The 25,354-nt window shown below is 35.5% G+C and overlaps 1 protein-coding gene across 1 annotated transcript; it reads left to right on the forward strand.

Moving 5' to 3' along the window:
• LOC123683128 (titin-like) lies at positions 1-25,353 on the forward strand (the record flags this gene model as incomplete). The annotated part of the gene is made up of 4 exons (XM_045622025.1): positions 1-124; positions 183-328; positions 3,767-3,942; positions 3,998-25,353. Coding segments are annotated over exons 1-4 (21,696 nt in total), but the record flags the coding sequence as incomplete, so codon positions are not given.
• Position 25,354: the final 1 nt, after the last annotated feature.

The following is a 25,354-nucleotide window of genomic DNA, read 5'->3' on the forward strand; positions in this document are numbered from 1 at the left end:
GTTTTCAACCAGTCAAATACTGTCTAAATTCAATTTGTCAAAATTTCAACGTGTTCAAGTCAATAAATTTTCTGTAGGATCAAAATTCCTGCGAGTATGATGAATTATGTCCCATTCGAATAAAGTAAGTTACTTTAAGGAAGAAAAAAGACGTTAATGATGATTGCTATTGTTCATTTCAGAATTTATGTGATGAGTTCAAAGTTAAATCTGATGATACAATAAGCCCTTTTGACAATATTAGTTCCGATATAAAATTCGAAGAAAATCAAGTACAGTTTATTCCGGTCCGATTACAAAATGAAAGCCAAAGCATTAAACATACCAGGTGAGTCAAAAAATAGGTTTAACTCATACTAGTGAAAGGTAGGTTATTATTGATTGCTTGAATAACTTTTTATTTATTCATTATTACTTGAATCGTTCATTCAGTTCATTGGAAAGAAATGTTCCTCTGGCACATACTATCTATGTGTTATTTCTGGAAGGCTTCACGTGAATTTTAGATCAACTGCTACATAAACAAACAATAAAACAATTTTTCTTGTGAAGGTAACTTTCTTTCATTCACTGAGAAGTGTATTCCATAAGAAACTGGATATACTATAAGACTAAGAAATTTCAAGACCCAGCAGGAGCTGTTTAAATTCTAATTTTTTTTTTTTTTTTGGTAAAACATAGATAGTATAGCAAGGAGTGAATGATTGAATTTGGAGAAAAAAAATCATGAAAGCTTTTTCATGTAAACAATTTTTGTTACTTAAATATTGTATAATATTGTTATTATATTGTAAGTGAATTTGAAAGAGGTCGAATCATTGGTCTACGGGAGGCGAAATTGTAATTACGAGAAATCGCTAACCGTACTAACAGATATCCAACTACTGTTATGAGATGTTGTCAAGCGTAGTTCGATAATGCTCAAAATCGAAGAAGAGTAGGCACCAGACGTCGAAGAGGCACAAATGAAGTTCAAGATCGACGTCTAAGACTAATGGTCATTAGAGACAATTTGCGACAACTCGATCTTTGGGTGATGAGTGGTTAGGAGAACAAGGCCATCTTATATAATATAGATAAGTTCTTTTGGAATGCAGCATTATCGACCCCATCTTGGGTTACCTCTGGCGGTTGAGCATCGCCGGCAACGATTGTAGTGGTGCAGAGAACGTCAACATTGGAATGTGAAATGACATCAGGTCATCTTTTCTGATGAATCTCGATTCTCCTTGGGTGCACATGATGGCCTTTGAAAGATTAGACGACGTCGGGGAGAAAGACATGAACCTCAGTTTGATGTTGATCGTCATGTACACCGGACAGTAAGCGTTATAGTATGGTGTGCTATTGCATGTTTGGGACATCATGGGTAGAAGGCTTGGAAATTTACCCCAGCCCCCGCAGACTTTGGCGGCTCTGAGACATGAAGTACAGGTAGCTGGGGAAAGTCAAGAAGAAATATACCATCTTATTGCATCAATGCTAAGATGTGTCGGGGAGTGTCCAAATCTATTAAAAAAAATTGTAAACTCTTCGTTTTTTCTCCAAATTTCAATCATTTACTCCTTGCTATATTGTCTATGATTTACCAAAAATAAATTAAAATTTAAACAACTCCTTCTGGATGTTTTTTAGTCGGTGTATTCAGTTTCTTATGGAATACTCTTCTCGGTGAATGAAAGAAAGTTACCTTCGCAGTTTCTTGGTCAGTTAGTATTATACCTATGTGGAATGATTCGTTTTACGCTATGGATTAGATTGCATTGTTACATTGTCACTGGAAAGCGACGAAATGATTAAAATGAAAAATTTATATTTATAATCCTAGTTTTTGACGTCCAAACTATGTTACATGAACAATCCACCCTCATCAATGAAAAAAAAAGCATTCAACAATATTTTACAAGCGATTGAAGGATTGAAATGTTTCAATTTAATTCATAAAATCGTTTACATATATCATATATACAGGATGTCCGAAAAAAAACACGTCAAATGAAAACGGAATATAGATCAGAATGTGCCCTACGTGATGAGAAAACATCGTTCACATGAAAGTCTTACATTTTCGAGATATTTTGTTTTATGGAATTTTTTTCACTTTAAATACTTTCTCTCGCAGAAAAATTTTATACATTTTAATAATATGGGTTTGAATATAAATGAGGAATAAAGCAATAATAGGTATAAATGAGCGAAAAAAATACAATTTGGAAATATACATTTTGAGAGAAAATTTCATAAATTCATCAAGTTTCAAACATGATAAATTACGAATATGCTCATTATTAATTCACCAATAGGCAAACAAAGAGAAGTGTGCTGGTCAGAAGACGCTTCAATTTGAGAAAAAAATGAAAATAGTTCCATTTTTGTTTTCTTAGTACACGAAATTTTATAAGGATTTATACAAGTATCCAGTTTCACCATAAAGAAAAAAGATATCAATTATTATATTTAAAAAAAAATATACATATGGAAGATAAAACGATACTTAATTGTGTTGTTGACAAAGTATGTTAAAAAAATTATTGCTTTTAAGGTTGCTAGAGGACAATGGAGAGTCCACGTGAAATTCAGCAGAAAAATTTGTCACTATTATATACAGGGTTGAGGGTGATCCAGATTTTAGTTCAATAACTAAAATAACCAACGCCATTCAACATCTCTCGGCTTCAACTCGTACGGCACCCAATTTCCTTTTTTCTGAATCATTGCCATGAGTTCAGGCGTTTTTAATTGTCTTGTTGGGTCACTACCACTGCCAATTCTTGTTGCGCTTGATACATGTCTTGATCAAGTAATGCCTCCAATTCTGCATATTCGGAAACCTTCTGTCTTCTATCGCCATGCTGGTCTTCGACGTCAAAATCACCGTTCTTGAAGCGTTGAAACCACTCTCGGCACGTTCTTTCTCTAATAGCGGCCTCACCATAGATATTTGAGAGCATTCGATGAGCCTAAGCCGCAGATTTCTTCATATTAAAGCAGAAAATTCGAACCTCTCGTAAACGACGAGAATTTGTCTCGTAAGCTGACATGTTTAATCGAGAATCACTTTATGATGCAGACACAAATCGACTAATATTTCAATGGCTTTATGTTTACAAATACCCCAACTTATTGTATGACATCTAGAATCTATTTATTTCGACTACCACTTACCGCTACAGCCATCTATTGCAAAGTACACCTCTAAATACTAGAGTAATATATAAAAAACTTTTTTTTCAAACTTCCCTATACAACGAAAACGAAGCATGTTTGGTTATATGTTTATATGAGCTTTTCTTCATGAAAAAAGTTGACGCTAAAGAAATTGAACTAAAATCTGGACCACCCAGTATATTCTCGCAAAACTGATTAATTTATTCCGAAAGCTAAAGAATTCAATTAAAAATCTATAAACCGAAAACTGTATCACATAAAAGTTCATGAATTCGAGAAAAAACAGTATTTCAACTGTATGGAATACATTATTAATCACATCATAAAACTATTTCTGATAATAATTTAGAAATCATGATTTTTTGAGTTTAAATTTTGAATGAATATTAATTCTTTGTTGAGATGTGTTACAACAAATGCTAATATGTGTGAATAAAAGTTAGTCTACATTTTTTCCTACTAGAAATGCAGAAACAGAAAAGTTGACGAAGTGTTATTACTCGTCTAACCCCTATTGAAAATTATGCAAATACAAATTTCTTATCGTATATTTCCTACGTGACTCCAGAGTGCTGCACTAAACATGCACTTTTTACAGAAGGCTAAAATTTCGAATAGGAAGAAAAGTAGTAGAAAAGAGTAATTCGGAGGAAAAAAATTGTTGTTTTGGACTCCCACAAAAACCTATTTCTGAACTCGAGAACTCAACTATTAACCACATTTCAACATATTCGAAAGGGGATACTGATTGCTCAAACGATGATGAGAATATTGGTAAGATACTGTAGCGACTGCAATTCATCATCTCATCAAATTTTTTGATATCCAGCATGTTCGAAATTTTACCCAAAAACGAAACACGAAAAAATAGGCACTGCTCATTCGGAAAATCAAGAACAGAATGATGAGACCGCTTTCGATCACTTATCAGTCTCCGGAAATTTCCAAGATTTCATTCGAAACGAAGAGGAACACACCAGTAAATCAATCTACATCACCGCAACCTATGTTTATAACATGCAACAATCATTTAATGTTACTGAACACAGAGATGGAGAAAACTGCTCCAATTCAGGAATGGAATTTCGTTTCAGACAAAATAAAGCAGTCGGCACTGTACAGACAGAACACAAAGAAACAAAAAATTATTCGAGAAAAATGCGTATCTCGTTAAAAAAAGAAGATCGAGACAATTCGATGTATCCGTTTCATTTTTTGGAAAGGGAAACTTCTGATAACCTACACTTCGATGGCCCCTTTGTTGACAGTACACCGCCGAAGAGGGGAAAATTAAATGAAAATGTAATCAAAACCGAGAGTAAAAGCTCCAAAGCCATAAATACAACTGGCAGTTGTCCAAAACGAGCTTCAATCTGTGATAATTCCTTGAAAAGGAGAAGTGGTCACGAAAATGTATCGCTTTCGAGAGAAATTGATCATGAATCCACTTATATCAGTTCAAAGTCCCTGAGATCAATGGGAAGAATCAATAGAAATATTTCGAAAAGATTCTCGAATGAAGATTTGGCAACTGCGAATGAAGAATATAAAGTGAACATACAAGGTTCGAAAAAAAAGAAAGAATTAAAAACACTCACGGACAAGTATTTCGTTCTAAAAAAGGGGGAAATGAATTGTCATCAGAGTTTTACGAAAAGAGACTGTTGTCGATCACGATTTGGATCGAAAACTATTGACCAGTCTAGGTCTTCCGACAATTTATTCCATCATTTACCATTTCAAAGTAAGTTGAGCGAATTGATGAATTTCGAAAAATCATCAGATAAATGTCAATGTAAACCTCTGCGAATTAAAAAAGATAAAGAAATATTTGTCATACATCGATATATATCTAAAAGAAAAATGTATATCCCCGATAAAACATCCGCCGTTGATATCCGATTGAAAGAAAAAAAAATAACAGAGCTGAAAGTCTATAAGGAAGTTCCAACCCATACATCAACGATACCCATAAGAAATGTAGCATCTACGACAAATACATGTAAAGACAATTCTCGTAACAAATATAAAAATCCTTTTGAACTTCTAAAAGAAAAAGAATTATCAAACGATGAATTTTCTATAGAAAAAGTTATGTTTGTACCGCTTAAAATATTGGAAGAACCAAAAGTCCATAAGCCAGATAAAATTAAAAAATCAGAGATAAATACAGATCAATGTGCGAAAGTTAATTCGAAGGAAACTTCTAAACCTCTACATGCATCATTGACAACTTCGAATCAAGAAGTCAATATATCTCTAAACAAAGTTCAAGGTGTAGCGAAATATCCAACAAGTAGGGAATTCTTAGAGCATATAACGAAAGAATGCCATAAAAAGAAATATAAGAAAACAGATATCTCACCCGAAGAGGAAAATACAAAACAGGATAAAATACCATGTAGATGCCTAAAAAATGAGGAGTCAAAAAAAATAGATACAACGAAAACCGGAAGTGAATCATCAGAATTACAGGACAGGAGGATATCAGAAAAAAAATCGGAAAACTCATCGCCATCGGCCAAACAATTCTTAGATGAACTAGAAAAAATGTGTGCCGAAAAAATATGTATATGTGAAGCCAAAGATGAAAACAACAGAAGGGAGGAAGTGAAGGTGGATGAAACTGAAATCGATAGCAATAATCTTTTGGCAAATATACCAATATTCAAAACAGATGAAGAAAGAGCAAAAGAGGGCAAACTAATTATTTACAAGCAAAATGAATCAAGCCAACCTAGTTTAGGTGACAGTCGATCATCTGAAGATTCAAGAAAACCTTCATTGAAAATAATTATTGAAGGTCTTCCGTATGTAGAAGATTTAATACCAGATGATATAAATTACGAATTTGAACGATCTGAACTTGAAAAAATATCGACGTTGGAGCCGAAAGAGGAATTGGATAACCAAAATGAAAGCCGAAAATATGAAGAGGCAACGATCGATTCATTATTACCTTCCTTTGGAATTCTTACATTGGAAATTTCAAGTGAAAAGCAAGATACAATAGAAAAAAAATCGGACAAATCATCGCCATCGACCAAACGATTTTTAGATAAACTAGAAAAAATTTGTGCCGAAAAAATATGTAAATGTGAAGCCAAAGATGAAAATAAGAGAAAGGAGAAAGTGGAGGTGGATAAAACTGAAATCGATAACAATAATCTTTTGGCAAATAAACCGAAATTCAAACCAGATGAAGAAAAAGCGCAAGGGAGAAAACCTTCATTGAAAATAGTTATTGAAGGTCTTCCGTATGTAGAAGATTTAATACCTGATGATATAAATTATGAATTTGAACGATCTGAACTTGAAAAAATATCAATGTTGAAGCCGAAAGAGGAATTGAATAACAAAGATGGAAGCCGAAAAGATAAAGAGGCAACGATCGATTCAGTATTACCTTCTTTTGGAATTCCTACATTGGAAATTTCAAGAGTAAAGCAAGATACAATAGAAAAAAAATCGGACAAATCATCGCCATCGACCAAACAATTTATAGATAAACTAGAAAAAATTTGTGCCGAAAAAATATGTATATGTGAAGCCAAAGATGAAAATAAGAGAAAGGAGAAAGTGCAGGTGGATGAAACTGAAATTGAAAACAATAATATTTTGGCAATAATACCGATATTAAAACCAGATGAACCAGATGAAGCCAAAGATGAAAATAAGAGAAAGGAGAAAGTGAGGGTGGATGAAACTAAAATCGATAGCAGTAATCTTTTGGCAATAATACCGATATTAAAACCAGATGAAGAAAAAGCTCAAGAGGGAAAACCTTCATTAAAAATAGTTATTGAAGGTCTTCCATATGTAGAAGATTTCACACCAGATGATGAAAATTACGAATTTGAACGATCTGAACTTGAAAAAATATCAACATTGAAGTCGAAAAAGGAATTGGATAACCAAGAGGGAAGTCGAAAAGATATAGAGGCAACTATCGATTCATTACCTTCCTTTGAAACTCCAACATTAGAAATTCTAAGTGAAAAGCAAGATACAATAGAAAAAAAATTGGAGAAATCATCGCCATCGTCCAAACAATTTTTAGATAAACTAGAAAAAATTTATGCCGAAAAAATATGTAAATGTGAAGTCAAAGATGAAAATAAGAGAAGGGAGAAAGTGAAGGTGGATGAACCTAAAATCGATATCAGTAATCTTTTGGCAATAATACCGATATTAAAACCAGATGAAGCCAAAGATGAAAATAGAAAGGAGAAAGTGAGGGTGGATGAAACTAAAGTCGATAGCAGTAATCTTTTGGCAATAATACCGATATTAAAACCAGATGAAGAAAAAGCGCAAGAGGGAAAACCTTCATTAAAAATAGTTATTAAAGGTCTTCCATATGTAGAAGATTTAACACCAGATGATAAAAATTACGAATTTGAACGATCTGAACTTGAAAAAATATCAACATTGAAGTCGAAAGAGGAATTGGATAACCAAGAGGAAAGCCGAAAAGATATAGAGGCAACTATCGATTCATTACCTTCCTTTGAAATTCCTTCATTTGAAATTCCGAGTGAAAAGCAAGATACAATAGATGCACACCGAGCGGATGATGAAGTAGTTGAAAGGACAGAATCTAAAATTGGAGATAAAAACGAGGAAATAGATAGAAGACAGAACGAAAAAGAGATTGGTGGAGAAGAGGTACCAACAAAACAAACAGAAATTTCATCCCGATCAGATTTAACTGAGGATGAAGATAAGTTCTCAAGCCTTGGAGAGTTGAGAAAAGATAAATACATAAAACTTAGCGATGAAGAGAGAAAACAAAAAACTAGTGATGAAGAAGAAAATCTCGATACACAAGAGCTTGAAATGGAAAAGCAATATCAAATTGATGGAAAAGATATTTCAACAATAGCACATGAAACCCAGGAAGAATCATCGAAGAAAGATGTTACATTGGCTGGTCTCCAGCTTGAAGGCACAAAACAAATAAAAAGCGATGGAGAAGATGATATGGATAAAAACCAGATGGCAGAAAATGACGAAGAGCATAAAGCCGAAGAAGGAGAGATTTTAAGAGGAGCATCAGAAACTTCTACTCAGGCAGAAAATATCAAGAAACGAAAAATTAGTTTTGCAGTAGGGGAAGAGTACAAAAAACCGGTTGATGAAGATAAAACTGTAGGAGAGAATATTTTAACAAAATTAGTGGAATCCCCAATCCTTGATATTGGAGATATGAAATCAAAAATCAGTAATGAAGAACAAAAAATTGCTACTGAACGGGACGAAAACTTTGGAAAAGATTCTGAATCTGGAGCAAAGGATATTTCCAGAGTATCCCCTGAAACTTCAGTTGGGCCAGATTCCTTAAGTCTTGAAGTAGAAGTTGTGACACAAAAAATTAGTGGAGAAAGAAAACAGGTCGGAAAAGAAGCTATGAGAAAAGAAATTTCAATAGAAGCACCTGAACCTTCATTAGAGCTAAATAGAAAAATATCCAGAAAACAAGTCGATAAAGATAAAGAAAAAGAGATTCTTCTAAAATCGCCTAAATCGTCAAGCCAATTAACCGACCAAGAATATGTCAGCCAAAAACCCCTTGGACCTATAAAAGGGGAAGATGTAATTGATAACAATAAAATTCATCTAGAGTTTCTCGAACTCAAAGATTCTGATAAACAAAGAGATATCGAAACAACAAAAGTTGACAAAGGAGAAATTCAAGGAACGATTGAATTATTGATTCGACAATGTACAGAGAGAGAAAAAGAAAAACATGGACCTAAACAATATTCACCTTTACTGGATATAAAAGAGAAAAAGGATACAAAACTGATTGAACAAAAAGGGGATCAAATGGAAACTAAAGATGAAATCAAAAAGCCCTCCCTTCTAAGTGTCACAGAACTTTCAACAGATGCATCTAAAATTTCAACCAAACCTAGTTTAACTCATGAACTTGATGAAGATCAAGGCGCAACACAAAGAATTGGGGACGGGAAAGAGAAAATCGATGAAAAACATCTTGATAAACGACAATATGATTCTGAAAGTGAATATGTTCCATTGAAAGCACCTGAAATATCAACCAAACTGAAATTAGCCGAGAAAGATGGTAAACTCTCAAGACTTGAAGATTTAGATATAGAAAAAAAACATGTCGACGAGAGGAAAGAGATTGATAAAAAATTGATCGATGAAATTAAAGATCAATATGATGCTAATGGAAATATAATTCCAACAGAAGCACTCGATACTCCAACCCAACCAAAATCAACCGAGAAAGAGGATGAGTTCTCAAGACCAGAATATCAAGACGCAGAACGGAAAAGAGGGGACAGTGTAGAGGAAATTGATAGAAAACAGTCCGATCGTGATAAAGCACCATATGGTTCTGAAAAGATAGATATATCAATCGAAGCACCTGAAATTAAATCTCAACCTAGATCAACTGAAACAAAGGATAAATTCTCAGGTCTAGGATATCCAGACGCAGAACAAGAAATTGGGGACAAGAGAGAGGAAATCGCTAAAAAACAACTCGATGAAGGACAAAAAGATTCTGAAATGAAAGATATTTCAACAAAAGCACCTGACATTTCAATCAAACCTATATCAGCCGAAAAAGATGATAAATACTCAAGACTTGAAGATCAAGATTCAGAGCAAGAACACGTCGACAATAAAGAGGAAATGGATAAGAAAGTGATCGCTAAAAATGAAGATCAATATGAAATTATTCCAAGAAGTGTACTCGATACTCCAACCCAACCAAAGTTAGCCGAGAAAGAAGATGAGTTATCAAGACCAGAGGATCAAGACGCAGAACGAAAAATTGGAGACAGTGTAGGGGAAATAGATAAAAAACAATTTGATGAAGTACAGGATGATGCTGAAATGAATAAAATTTCAACGATAGCACCTTATGTGTCAATCAAATCGAGATTAGCCGAAAAAGAGGATGGGTTCTCGAGACTTGAAGTTCAAGACGATGGACAAAAAATTGGGTACAAGGGGAAGGAAATGGATAGAAAAGAGCTAGTTAAAGATGAAGGGCAAATTAAAAAAGAAAAACAAAAATATAAACCTGAAGAGAAAGGCAAAATACACCTTGAAAATATAAAAGGAAAAGATCTAATCGAGGGGCTTGAAGCTCACGTGGAAATTCTAAAACTGAAAGATCCAAATAGAGAAAGAACTGGCAATAAAAATCAGGATGACAAAGTAGAATTTCAGAACGCAGTAGAAGGAGGAGATGAATTGTTAATCCGCAAAATGGCACAAGTTAAAATGGAAACACATAAGAGAGACTACACAACAGATAAATGGGATGGACAAAAGGATACTGAACAGGTTGGAAAAAGTAGAATATATAGAGATAGATATGACAGAACCAAAAAATATCCTCCTCTTGGTGAAAGTGTAAGCAAAGAAAATTTATATGTAGAAAAAAGCAACGTCCAACCGGAAGGAAAGGATGAATTCAAGAGACAAATAATTGAAGATACTAAAGACAAATTTGGTCTGGAGAAAGAGAAACTTGACCGAGACCGAGATCAGGAATCTGAAGAGGGTGAAATCAAAAAAGGAGAAATTGGTGGTACAACAGATAAAAAAGCCGATTTCGAACGAAAGCAAAAAAAAGAGGAAAGAAAGCTTGATCAAAAGAAAGATCAGAAAGAACTTGAGAAGAGTGGTAAAATACCTGAGACCCGAGGTTTTTCTGTTGGAGAAATTGAAATGAAGAGAGATAGGGATGGTGAACTTGACATAGACCATGTTCAAGAATCTGATAAACAAAAAAAAGTCACAGGAAAGGATGACATGAAAAGACGGGAAATTGGCGATACTAAGGAAGAAAAAGACGATTTTGATCGTGAGAAAAAGGAAGAGGAAAGTCAGATAGATCGAGCAAAATATCAGGAAGAACTCAAAAAGAGAGATGAAATAGATACAACTGGAGGTATTGCAGCTGAAACAATCGAAATGAAGATTGATATAAAAGATGAACTTGACGAAGAACGAGTTCAGGAATTTGACAAACGAAAAGAAGTCGCTAGAAAGGATGAAACAAAAATCCAAGAATTTGATGATAATAAAGATAAAAACGAAGATTTGGATCGAATGGAAGAGAAAAGACAACTAGATCGAAAAATATCCCAGGAGGAACTCGAAAAGAGAGTTGAAATAGATTCGACTGAAGGTATTCCCGATGAGAAAATGGAAAATCAGAAAGATAGAGAAGGTGAGCTCGACAAAGACATAGTTCAGGGAGCTGACCAACAAATAGATGTCACAGCAATGGATGAAATCAAAAGCCGAGAAATTGGTGATACTAATGAAAAAAAAGACTCTTTTGATCAAGAGAAAAAGGAAAGCCAACTAGATAGAATGAAAGAACAAGAAGAACTCAAGAAAAGAGATGAAATAACTAAGACTGGAGGTATTACTGAAGAAGGAATTGAAATGAAAAGAGATAAGGAAGGTACATTTGACAAAGACCGAGTTCAGGAACCCGACAAACAAATAGATGTTACAGGAGAGGTTGAAAGAGGAATTGGCGATACAAAAGATGAAAAAGCCGTTTTTGATAGACAGAAAAGAGAAGAGGAAAAACAACTACTTCGAAAAGAAGAACAAGTAGAACCTAAAAAAACCGAAAAAATAACTAAGACTGGGGGTATTCCCGATAAAAAAATTGAAATGAAAAAAGAAAGGGAAGGTGAACTTGACAAATACCGAGATCAGAAATCTGACACCATGGATAAAATTTTACAGGGAGAGTTTGGGAGACTGAACTTATATGTTTACAAAACGAATGGAAGGAAAATTCAAACTGAAGAGGGAGGTGAGATCAAAAAGGCCGATTTTGATAAAAATCAAAAAGAAAAACAACTAGATCGAAACAAAGATCAAGAGGAACTCAACAAGGGAGTTGGAGAAATCAAAAGTGGGGATATTCCTGGTCGTAGAACCGAAATGAAGAAAGATGGGGAAGTTAAACTTGACAAAAACCGTGTTCAGGAATCTGACACCAAAGATAAAATCATGCAAGGTGAGTTTGGGAGACTGAACATATATGTTTACAAAAAGAATGAGAGGAAGAACCAAAAGGAAGAGGTAATTAAATTCCCAGAAGACAATATTGATAGAAAGCAAAAAGAAGGGAAACAACAGCCAGATCGGACGAAAGATCAAGAAAAATCTACGAAAAGAGATGAAACGCTTGAAAGAGGGGGCATTTCTGGTGAAGAGATTGAAGTGAACAAAGAAAGGGAAGTCCCAGTTCAGGAATCGGACCAACAAAGAGATGTTCAAAGAAAAGATGAAATCAAAAGTCGAGAAATAGGAGGAACGAAAGATGGGGAAGCCGATATTCATCGACAGAAGGAAGACGAGGAAAAATTACTGGATCGTAGGAAAGATCCAGAAGACCTTGAGAAGGGAGATGAAATAACTAAAACTCCAAGCATTTCTGATGAAAAGATTGAATTGAAGAGGGACGGGGAAGGTAAAATTGATACAGACCATGCTCAAGAACCTGACAAGCAAAAAGAAGTCACTGGAAAGGATGAAATCAAAATCCAAAAAATTGGTGATACAAAAGATGAAAGGGGCGAATCTCCTAGAGAGAGGAAGGAAGAAGAAGAACAGCTAGATCGAGAAAAGGATCAAGAAGAACTTGAGAAAAAGGATAAGATGTTAGAGACTGGAAGTGTTTCTGTAGAAAAAATTGGAATGAAAAAAGATGAGGAATATAAACTTGACAGAGAACAAGGTCAGAAATCTGAGGAGAAAAAAGGAATCACAGAAAAAATTGATGATACTCATGACAAAAAATACGAATCTTATCGAGAGCAAAAAGAAGAGGGAAGACAGCTTGATCGAAAGGAAGATCATGAAGAACTTGAAAAGAAAGAAACAATATTGGAGACCGGAGGTTTTTCTGTTGCAGAAATTGAAATGAAGAAAGATGGAGAAGGTGTACTTGACAAAGAACGAGTTCAGGAATCTGAAAAGAAAAAAGGAATCACAGAAAAGGATCAAATCAAAAGCCAAGAAATTGGTGATACTAAAGCTAAAAAAGACGATTTCGATCGAGACAAAAAAGAAGAGGAAAGACAGCTAGATCGAAAGAAAGATCAAGAAGAACTTGAGAAGAAAGATAAAATATTGGGGACTGAAGGTATTCCTGTTGGGAAAATGGAAATTGAGAAAGATAAGGAAGGTAAACTTGACAGAGAACGAGTTCAGGAATCTGAAGAGAAAAAAGAAGTCGAAGAAAAGGATGAAATCAAAAGCCAAGAAATTGGTGATACTAAAGATAAAATAGACGAATCTGATCGAGGGTATATGGAAGAAAAAATACAGCTAGATCGAAAGAAAGATGAATTATTGGAGACTAAAATTATTTCTGTTCCAAAAATTGAAATGAAAGAAGATGAGAAAGGTGAACTCGACGAAGTCCGAGTTCAGGAATCTGAGGAGGAAAAAGTCACAGGAGAAAAAGACATCCAAAGCCAAAAAATTGGTGATACTAAAGATGAAAAAGACGAATCTGATCGAAAAAAAGAGGAAGAGAAAAGGCAGCTAGTTCGAAAGAAAGATAAAGAAGAAATTGAAAAGAAAGATAAAATATTGGAGACTGGAAGAATTTCTGTTGTGAAAATTGATATGAAGAAAGATGGGGAAGGTAAACTTGACCAAGACCTAGTTCAGGAGTCTGAGGGGAAAAAAGAAATCACAGGAAAGGATGAAATCAAAGGATTGAATGATACTAAAGATGAAAAATACGAATCTGATCATGAGAAAAAGGAAGAAGAAAGACAGCTAGATCGAAAAAAAGAACAAGAAATTCAGAAAGATGGGGAAGGCAAAATTGAGAAAGACCGAATTTGGGAATCTGACAAAAAAGAAGTCATAAGAAAAGATGAAATCAAAAGCCAAGAATTTCGTGATACTAATGAAACAAAAGAATTTCTTGATCGGGAGAAAAAGGATAGACATCTAGATCCAACCAAAGATATGGCAGAACTCAAGAAAAAGGATGAGATAACTAAGACTGAAGGTATTATTGATAAAGAAATTGAAACAAAGAAAGATAAGGAAGGAACACTTGACAAAGAGCGTGATCAGGAATCCGACAAACAAATATATGTCTCAGGAGAGGATGAGAGTGCAATTGGTGATACGAAAGATAAAGTAGCCGTTTTTGATGGACAGAAAAGGGAAGATGAAAAACAGCTCGTTCGAAAGAAAGAACAAGAAGAATCTATTAAAAGAGAAAAAATAACTAAGACTGAGGGTGATCCTGATAGAAATATCGATATGAAGAAAGAAAGGGAAGGTAAAGTTGACAAATACCAAGTTCAGGAATCTGACATCAAAAATAAAATGACACAAGGTGAGTTTGGTAGACTGAACATATATGTTTACAAAAAGAATGAAAGGAAGATCCAAATTAAGGAGGGAGTTGAAATCCCAACAGACGATATTGGTAAGAAGCAAAAAGAAGGGGAAAAACAACTAGATCGGAGTAAACATCAAAAAGAAATCAAAAAGGAAAAAGAAAAAATTGAAAGTGGGGGTATTCCTAGTCGAAAAATCGAAGATAAGAAAGGTAAATTGGACATATATCAAGTTCAGGAATCAGACACAAGAGATAAAATGACTCAAGGTGAGTTTGGGAGACTGAACATATATGTTTACAAAAAAAATGAGGAGAAAACCAAATATGAAGAGAAAGTTAAAATTTCAAAAGAAGACAATGAAAGGAAGCAAAAAGAGGAGGAAAAACAGCTAGATCGAAAAACAGACGAAGAATCTAAGAAAAGGGATGAAATGCCTGAGAGTATGGATATTCTTGATAGAAAAATTGATTTGAAGAAAGATAGGGAAGGTGAACCTTTTGAAGTCCGAGTTAATGAAACAGATCAAAAAAGAGATGACCTGAAACAGGATGAGATCAAAAGCCGTGAAATAGCAGAAACAAAAGATTGGGAAGTCGACATTGATCGACAGAAAGAAGACGAGGAAAAATTACTGAGTCAAAAAAAAGGTCAAGAAGAACTCAAAGAGGGCGATGAAATAACTAAAACTGGGGGTATTCCTGGAGAAAAACTTGAAATGAAGAAAGAGAGAGAAGGTGAACTTGACACAGGCCTTGCTCAAGAACCTGACAAGCATAAAGAAGTCACAGAAAAGGATGAAATCGAAAGCCAAAAAATTGTTGATACTGAAGATGCAAGAGACGAATCTGATCGAGAGAAAAAGGAAAAGGAAAGGCAGCTAGATCGAAAGGAAGATCGAGCAAAACTTGACAAAGGAGATATATTAATGGAGACTGTAGGTATTCCGGTTGAAAAAATTGAAATGAAGAAGGATGGGGAAGGTGAACTTGACAAAGATCGAGTTCGGGAATCTGAGGGGAAACAAGAACTCACAGAAAAGCATGAAATCATAACACAAGAACTTGGTGATACTAAAGATAAAAAAGATTTTGATCGAGGCAAGATGGAAGAGGAACGACAGCTAGATCGAAAGAAAGATCAAGAAGAACTTAAAACGAAAGATAAAATATTGGAGACTGGAGATATTTCTGTTGGAAAACTTGATATAAAGAAAGATGGGGAAGGTAAACTTGACAAAGACCGACTCCAGGAAATAGAGGAGAAAAAACAAGTCACAGGAAAGGATGAAATGAGAAGCCGTGAAATTGGCGATACTAAAGATAAAAAAGACGATTTTGATCGAGACATAATGGAAGAGGAAAGACAGCAGGATCGAAAGCAATATCAAGAAGAACTTGAGAAGAAAGATAAAATGTTGAAGACTGAAGGTATTCCTGTTGAAAAACTTGAAATAAAAAAAGATGGGGAAGGTAAACTTGACAAAGACCGAGTTCAAGAAATAGAGGAGAAAAAACTTGTCACAGGAAAGGATGAAATCAAAAGGCGAGAAATTGGTGAGACTAAAGATGAAAAAGACGATTCTAAACGAGACAAGATGGAAGAGGAAAGACCGCTGGATCGAGAGAAAGATCTAAAAGAACTTAAGAAGGAAGATAAAATATTGGAGAGTGGAGATATTCCTGTTGGAAAACTTGAAATAAAGAAAGATGGAGAGGGTAAACTTGACAAAGACCGAGTTCAGGAAATAGAGGAGAAAAAACAAGTCACAGGAAAAGAAGGAATCAAAAGCCGTGAAATTGGCGATACTAAAGCTAAAAAAGACGATTTGGGTCGGGATAAAAAGGAAGAGGAAAGACAGCTAGATCGAAAGAAAGATCGAGAAGAACTTGAGAGGAAAGATAAAATGTTGGAGACTGGAAGTAAACTTGAAATAAAGAAATATGGGGAGGGTAAACCTGGCAAAGACCTTGTTCCGGAAACTGAGAAAAAAAAACAACTCACAGGAAAGGATGAAATCAAAAGCCGTGAAATTGACGATACTAAAGCTAAAAAAGACGATTTGGGTCGGGACAAAAAAGAAGAGGAAAGACAGCTAGATCGAAAGAAAGATCAAGAAGAACTCGGAAAGAAAGATAAGATGTTGGAGACTGGAGGTATTCCTGTTGGAAAACTTGAAATAAGGAAAGATGGGGAGGATAAACCTGGCAAGGACCTAGTTCCGGAAACTGAGAAGAATAAAGAAGTCACAGAAAAGGATGAAATCAAAAGCCGTGATATTGGCGATACTAAAGCTAAAAAAGACGCTTTGGATCGCGACAAAAAAGAAGAGGAAAGACAGCTAGATCGGAAGAAAGATCAAGAAGAACTTGAGAAGAAAGATAAAATGTTGGAGGCTGGAAGTAAACTTGAAATGAAGAAAGATGGGCAGGGTAAACTTGAAAAAGACCGAGTTCAGGAAATAGAGGAGAAAAAACAAGTCACAGGAAAGGATGAAATCAAAAGCCGTGAAATTGGCGATACTAAAGCTAAAAAAGACGATTTCGATCGAGACAAAAAAGAAGAGGAAAGACAGCTAGATCGAAAGAAAGATCAAGAAGAACTTGGGAAGAAAGATAAAATGTTGGAGACTGGAGGTATTCCTGTTGGCAAACTTGAAATAAAGAAAGATGGGGAAGGTAAACCTGGTGAAGACCTAGTTCCGGAAACTGAGAAGAAGAAAGAAGTCACAGGAAAGGATGAAATCAAAAGCCGTGAAATTGGCGATACTAAAGCTAAAAAAGACGATTTGGGTCGAGACAAAAAGGAAGAGGAAAGACAGCTAGATCGGAAGAAAGATCAAGAAGAACTTGAGAAGAAAGATAAAATGTTGGAGGCTGGAAGTAAACTTGAAATGAAGAAAGATGGGCAGGGTAAACTTGAAAAAGACCGAGTTCAGGAAATAGAGGAGAAAAAACAAGTCACAGGAAAGGATGAAATCAAAAGCCGTGAAATTGGCGATATTAAAGCTAAAAAAGACGATTTCGGTCGAGACAAAAAAGAAGAGGAAAGACAGCTAGATCGAAAGAAAGATCAAGAAGAATTTGGGAAGAAAGATAAAATGTTGGAGACTGGAGGTGTTCCTGTTGAAAAACTTGAAATAAAGAAAGATGGGGAGGGTAAACCTGGTAAAGACCTAGTTCCGGAAACTGAGAAGAAAAAAGAAGTCACAGGAAAGGATGAAAGCAAAAGCCGTGAAATTGACGATACTAAAGCTAAAAAAGACGATTTGGATCGAGACATAATGGAAGAGGAAAGGAAGCTAGATCGAAGGAAAGATCAAGAAGAACTTGGGAAGAGAGATAAAATGTTGGAGACTGGAGGTATTCGTGTTGGAAAATTTGAAATAAAGAAAGATGGGGAGGGTAAACTTGAAAAAGACCGAGTTCAGGAAATAGAGGAGAAAAAAAAAGTCACAGGAAAGGATGAAATCAAAAGACAAGAAATTGGTGATACTAAAGCTAAAAAAGACGATATGGGTCGAGACAAAAAGGAAGAGGAAAGACAGCTAGATCGAAAGGAAGATCAAGAAGAACTTAAGAAGAAAGATGAAATATTGGAGACTGGAGGGATTCCTGTTGGAAAAATGGAAATTGAGAAAGGTGGGGGAGGTAAACTTGACAAAGACCGTGTTCAGAAAATAGAGGAAAAAAATCAAGTCACACTAAAAGATGAAATCAAGAACCGAGAAATTGGCGATACCAAAGATAAAAAAGAGAAAGACGAACGAATGCTAGTTAAAAAAAAGGAACAAGAAAAACCTAAGAAAAGAGAAGAAACAACTAAGGCTGGAGATTTTCCTGGTGGAAGTGAAGCGCAAAAAGACAGGGGAAGTAAACTTGCCGAATACCAAGTTCAGGATTCTCACACCAAAGATGAAATGACTCGAGGAGAGTTTGGGAGACTGAACATATACGTTTACAAAAAAAATGACAGGAAGGATCGAAATGAAATTATAGGGATAAAAATGCATTTGAAGGATACTGATCAAGAACGAAGAAATGATATGGAGCTAGGAAAAATTGAAGGAAAATATGAAACGAATTATCAAAAATACCAAATTCGAAAACCAGAAATTGAGAAAGATAGAAAAGTTGAACCTGACAAACGACAGGTTCAGGAATCTGACAAACAGAAAGGAGATACAGGAAAAGATGCAATTAAAGATCTTAAAATTGATGCTACTAAAGAAAAAAAGGCGGCTCTTGATCGAAAGCTAAAAGATGAGGAAAAACAACTAGATCGAAAAAAAGATCAGGAGGGACTCAAAGAAAGAGAAGATATAACTAAGACTGCGGGTATTCCTGGTGGCAAAATTGATATGAAGGAAGATAGAAAAATTGAACCTGACAAACGACAGGTTCAGGAATCTGACAAACAGAAAGGAGAAACAGAAAAAGATGCAATTAAAGGTCCTAAAATTGATACTACTGAAGAAAAAAAGGCGGATCTTGATCGAGAGCTAAAAGATGAGGAAAAACCACTAGATCGAAAAAAAGATCAGGAGGGACTCAAAGAAAGAGAAGAAATAACTAAGACTGCGGGTATTCCTGGTGGCAAAATTGATATGAAGGAAGATAGAAAAGTTGAACCTGACAAACGACAGGTTCAGGAATCTGACAAACAGAAAGGAGATACAGGAAAAGATTCAATTAAAGGTCCTAAAATTGATGCTACTAAAGAAAAAACGGCGGATCTTGATCGAAAGCTAAAAGATGAGGAAAAACAACTAGATCGAAAAAAAGATCAGGAGGGACTCAAAGAAAGAGAAGAAATAACTAAGACTACGGGTATTCCTGGTGGCAAAATTGATATGAAGGAAGATAGAAAAGTTGAACCTGACAAACGACAGGTTCAGGAATCTGACAAACAGAAAGGATATACAGGAAAAGATGCAATTAAAGGTCCTAAAATTGATGCTACTGAAGAAAAAGAGGCGGATCTTGATCGAAAGCTAAAAGATGAGGAAAAACAACTAGATCGAAAAAAAGATCAGGAGGGACTCAAAGAAAGAGAAGAAATAACTAAGACTGCGGGTATTCCTGGTGGCAAAATTGATATGAAGGAAGATAGAAGAGTTGAACCTGACAAACGACAGGTTCAGGAATCTGACAAACAGAAAGGAGATACGGGAGAAGATGCAATTAAAGGTCCTAAAATTGATGCTACTAAAGAAAAAGAGGCGGATCTTGATCGAAAGCTAAAAGATGAGGAAAAACAACTAGATCGAAAAAAAGATCAGGAGGGACTCAAAGAAAGAGAAGAAATAACTAAGACTGCAGGTATTCCTGGTGGCAAAATTGATATGAAGGAAGATAGAAAAGTTGAACCTGACAAACGACAGGTTCAGGAATCTGACAAACAGAAAGAAGATACAGGAAAAGATGCAATTAAAGGTCCTAAAATTGATGCTACTAAAGAAAAAAAGGGGGATCTTGATCGAAAGCTAAAAGATGAGGAAAAACAACTAGATCGAGAAAAAGATCAGGAGGGACTCAAAGAAAGAGAAGAAATAACTAAGACTACGGGTATTCCTGGTGGCAAAATTGATATGAAAGAAGATAGAAAAGTTGAACCTGACAAACGACAGGTTCAGGAATCTGACAAACAGAAAGGATATACAGGAAAAGATGCAATTAAAGGTCCTGAAATTGATGCTACTAAAGAAAGAGAGGCGGATCTCGATCGAAAGCTAAAAGATGAGGAAAAACAACTAGATCGAAAAAAAGATCAGGAGGGACTCAAAGAAAGAGAAGAAATAACTAAGACTGCAGGTATTCCTGGTGGCAAAATTGATATGAAGGAAGATAGAAAAGTTGAACCTGACAAACGACAGGTTCAGGAATCTGACAAACAGAAAGGAGATACAGGAAAAGATGCAATTAAAGGTCCTAAAATTGATGCTACTAAAGAAAAAAAGGGGGATCTTGATCGAAAGCTAAAAGATGAGGAAAAACAACTAGATCGAGAAAAAGATCAGGAGGGACTCAAAGAAAGAGAAGAAATAACTAAGACTACGGGTATTCCTGGTGGCAAAATTGATATGAAGGAAGATAGAAGAGTTGAACCTGACAAACGACAGGTTCAGGAATCTGACAAACAGAAAGGAGATACGGGAGAAGATGCAATTAAAGGTCCTAAAATTGATGCTACTAAAGAAAAAAAGGCGGATCTTGATCGAAAGCTAAAAGATGAGGAAAAACAACTAGATCGAAAAAAAGATCAGGAGGGACTCAAAGAAAGAGAAGAAATAACTAAGACTGCGGGTATTCCTGGTGGCAAAATTGATATGAAGGAAGATAGAAGAGTTGAACCTGACAAACGACAGGTTCAGGAATCTGACAAACAGAAAGGAGATACGGGAGAAGATGCAATTGAAGGTCCTAAAATTGATGCTACTAAAGAAAAAAAGGCGGATCTTGATCGAAAGCTAAAAGATGAGGAAAAACAACTAGATCGAAAAAAAGATCAGGAGGGACTCAAAGAAAGAGAAGAAATAACTAAGACTGCGGGTATTCCTGGTGGCAAAATTGATATGAAGGAAGATAAAAAAGTTGAACCTGACAAACGACAGGTTCAGGAATCTGACAAACAGAAAGGAGATACAGGAAAAGATGCAATTAAAGTTCCTAAAATTGATGCTACTAAAGAAAAAAAGGCGGATCTTGATCGAAAGCTAAAAGATGAGGAAAAACAACTAGATCGAAAAAAAGATCAGGAGGGAATCAAAGAAAAAGAAGAAATAACTAAGACTGCGGGTATTCCTGATGGCAAAATTGATATGAAGGAAGATAGGAAAGTTGAGCCTGACAAGCGACAGGTTCAGGAATCTGACAAACAGAAAGGAGATACAGGAAAAGATGCAATTAAAGGTCCTAAAATTGATGCTACTCAAGAAAAAAAGGGGGATCTTGATCGAAAGCTAAAAGATGAGGAAAAACAACTAGATCGAAAAAAAGATCAGGAAAGACTCAAAAAGAGAGAAGAAATAACTAAGACTGCGGGTATTCCTGGTGGCAAAATTGATATGAAGGAAGATAAAAAAGTTGAGCCTGACAAACGACAGGTTCAGGAATCTGACAAACAGAAAGGAGATACAGGAAAAGATGCAATTAAAGGTCCTAAAATTGATGCTACTAAAGAAAAAAAGGGGGATCTTGATCGAAAGCTAAAAGATGAGGAAAAACAACTAGATCGAAAAAAAGATCAGGAGGGACTCAAAGAAAGAGAAGATATAACTAAGACTGCGGGTATTCCTGGTGGCAAAATTGATATGAAGGAAGATAGAAAACTTGAACCTGACAAACGACAGGTTCAGGAATCTGACAAACAGAAAGGAGATACAGGAAAAGATGCAATTAAAGGTCCTAAAATTGATGCTACTAAAGAAAAAAGGGCAGATCTTGATCGAAAGCTAAAAGATGAGGAAAAACAACTAGATCGAAAAAAAGATCAGGAGGGACTCAAAGAAAGAGAAGAAATAACTAAGACTGCGGGTATTCCTGGTGGCAAAATTGATATGAAGGAAGATAGAAAAGTTGAACCTGACAAACGACAGGTTCAGGAATCTGACAAACAGAAAGGAGATACAGGAAAAGATGCAATTAAAGGTCCTAAAATTGATGCTACTAAAGAAAAAAAGGCGGATCTTGATCGAAAGCTAAAAGATGAGGAAAAACAACTAGATCGAAAAGATCAGGAGGGACTCAAAGAAAGAGAAGAAATAACTAAGACTGCGGGTATTCCTGGTGGCAAAATTGATATGAAGGAAGATAGAAGAGTTGAACCTGACAAACGACAGGTTCAGGAATCTGACAAACAGAAAGGAGATACGGGAGAAGATGCAATTAAAGGTCCTAAAATTGATGCTACTAAAGAAAAAAAGGCGGATCTTGATCGAAAGCTAAAAGATGAGGAAAAACAACTAGATCTAAAAAAAGATCAGGATGGACTCAAAGAAAGAGAAGATATAACTAAGACTGCGGGTATTCCTGGTGGCAAAATTGATATGAAGGAAGATAGAAAATTTGAAACCGACAAACGACAGGTTCAGGAATCTGACAAACAGAAAGGAGATACAGGAAAAGATGCAATTAAAGGTCCTAAAATTGACGCTACTAAAGAAAAAAAGGCAGATCTTGATCGAAAGCTAAAAGATGAGGAAAAACAACTAGATCGAAAAAAAGATCAGGAGGGACTCAAAGAAAGAGAAGATATAACTAAGACTGCGGGTATTCCTGGTGGCAAAATTGATATGAAACAAGATAGAAAAGTTGAACCTGACAAACGACAGGTTCGGGAATCTGACAAACAGAAAGGAGATACAGGAAAAGATGCAATAAAAGGTCCTAAAATTGATGCTACTAAAGAAAAAAAGGCAGATCTTGATCGAAAGCTAAAAGATGAGGAAAAACAACTAGATCGAAAAAAAGATCAGGAGGGACTCAAAGAAAGAGAAGATATAACTAAGACTGCGGGTATTCCTGGTGGCAAAATTGATATGAAGGAAGATAGAAAAGTTGAACCTGACAAACGACAGGTTCAGGAATCTGACAAACAGAAAGGAGATACAGGAAAAGATGCAATTAAAGGTCCTAAAATTGATGCTACTAAAGAAAAAAAGGGGGATCTTGATCGAAAGCTTAAAGATGAGGAAAAACAACTAGATCGAAAAAAAGATCAGGAGGGACTCAAAGAAAGAGAAGAAATAACTAAGACTGCGGGTATTCCTGGTGGCAAAATTGATATGAAGGAAGATAGAAAAGTTGAACCTGACAAACGACAGGTTCAGGAATCTGACAAACAGAAAGGAGATACAGAAAAAGATGCAATTAAAGGTCCTAAAATTGGTGCTACTAAAGAAAAAAAGGGGGATCTTGATCGAAAGCTTAAAGATGAGGAAAAACAACTAGATCGAAAAAAAGATCAGGATGGACTCAAAGAAAGAGAAGATATAACTAAGACTGCGGGTATTCCTGGTGGCAAAATTGATATGAAGGAAGATAGAAAAGTTGAACCTGACAAACGACAGGTTCAGGAATCTGACAAACAGAAAGGAGATACAGGAAAAGATGCAATTAAAGGTCCTAAAATTGATGCTACTAAAGAAAAAAAGGCGGATCTTGATCGAAAGCTAAAAGATGAGGAAAAACAACTAGATCGAATAAAAGATCAGGGGGGACTCAAAAAAAGAGAAGAAATAACTAAGACTGCGGGTATTCCTGGTGGTAAAATTGATATGAAGGAAGATAGAAAAGTTGAACCTGACAAACGACAGGTTCAGGAATCTGACAAACAGAAAGGAGATACAGGAAAAGATGCAATTAAAGGTCCTAAAATTGATGCTACTAAAGAAAAACAGGGGGATATTGATCGAAAGCTTAAAGATGAGGAAAAACAACTAGATCGAAAAAAAGATCAGGAAAGACTCAAAAAGAGAGAAGAAATAACTAAGACTGCGGGTATTCCTGGTGGCAAAATTGATATGAAAGAAGATAGAAAAGTTGAACCTGACAAACGACAGGTTCAGGAATCTGACAAACAGAAAGGAGATACAGGAAAAGATGCAATTAAAGGTCCTAAAATTGATGCTACTAAAGAAAAACAGGGGGATATTGATCGAAAGCTTAAAGATGAGGAAAAACAACTAGATCGAAAAAAAGATCAGGAGGGACTCAAAGAAAGAGAAGATATAACTAAGACTGCGGGTATTCCTGGTGGCAAAATTGATATGAAGGAAGATAGAAAAGTTGAACCTGACAAACGACAGGTTCAGGAATCTGACAAACAGAAAGGAGATACAGGAAAAGATGCAATTAAAGGTCCTAAAATTGATGCTACTAAAGAAAAAAAGGGGGATCTTGATCGAAAGCTTAAAGATGAGGAAAAACAACTAGATCGAAAAAAAGATCAGGAGAGACTCAAAGAAAGAGAAGATATAACTAAGACTGCGGGTATTCCTGGTGGCAAAATTGATATGAAGGAAGATAGAAGAGTTGAACCTGACAAACGACAGGTTCAGGAATCTGACAAACAGAAAGGAGATACAGGAAAAGATGCAATTAAAGGTCCTAAAATTGATGCTACTAAAGAAAAAAAGGCGGATCTTGATCGAAAGCTAAAAGATGAGGAAAAACAACTAGATCGAAAAAAAAATCAGGAGGGACTCAAAGAAAGAGAAGAAATAACTAAGACTGCGGGTATTCCTGGTGGCAAAATTGATATGAAGGAAGATAGAAAAGTTGAACCTGACAAACGACAGGTTCAGGAATCTGACAAACAGAAAGGAGATACAGGAAAAGATGCAATTAAAGGTCCTAAAATTGATGCTACTAAAGAAAAAAAGGCGGATCTTGATCGAAAGCTAAAAGATGAGGAAAAACAACTAGATCGAAAAGATCAGGAGGGACTCAAAGAAAGAGAAGAAATAACTAAGACTGCGGGTATTCCTGGTGGCAAAATTGATATGAAGGAAGATAGAAGAGTTGAACCTGACAAACGACAGGTTCAGGAATCTGACAAACAGAAAGGAGATACGGGAGAAGATGCAATTAAAGGTCCTAAAATTGATGCTACTAAAGAAAAAAAGGCAGATCTTGATCGAAAGCTAAAAGATGAGGAAAAACAACTAGATCGAAAAAAAGATCAGGATGGACTCAAAGAAAGAGAAGATATAACTAAGACTGCGGGTATTCCTGGTGGCAAAATTGATATGAAGGAAGATAGAAAATTTGAAACCGACAAACGACAGGTTCAGGAATCTGACA

Source organism: Harmonia axyridis, chromosome 6, assembly GCF_914767665.1.
Source record: "Harmonia axyridis chromosome 6, icHarAxyr1.1, whole genome shotgun sequence".
In the NCBI taxonomy this organism is placed as follows: Eukaryota; Metazoa; Arthropoda; class Insecta; order Coleoptera; family Coccinellidae; genus Harmonia; species Harmonia axyridis.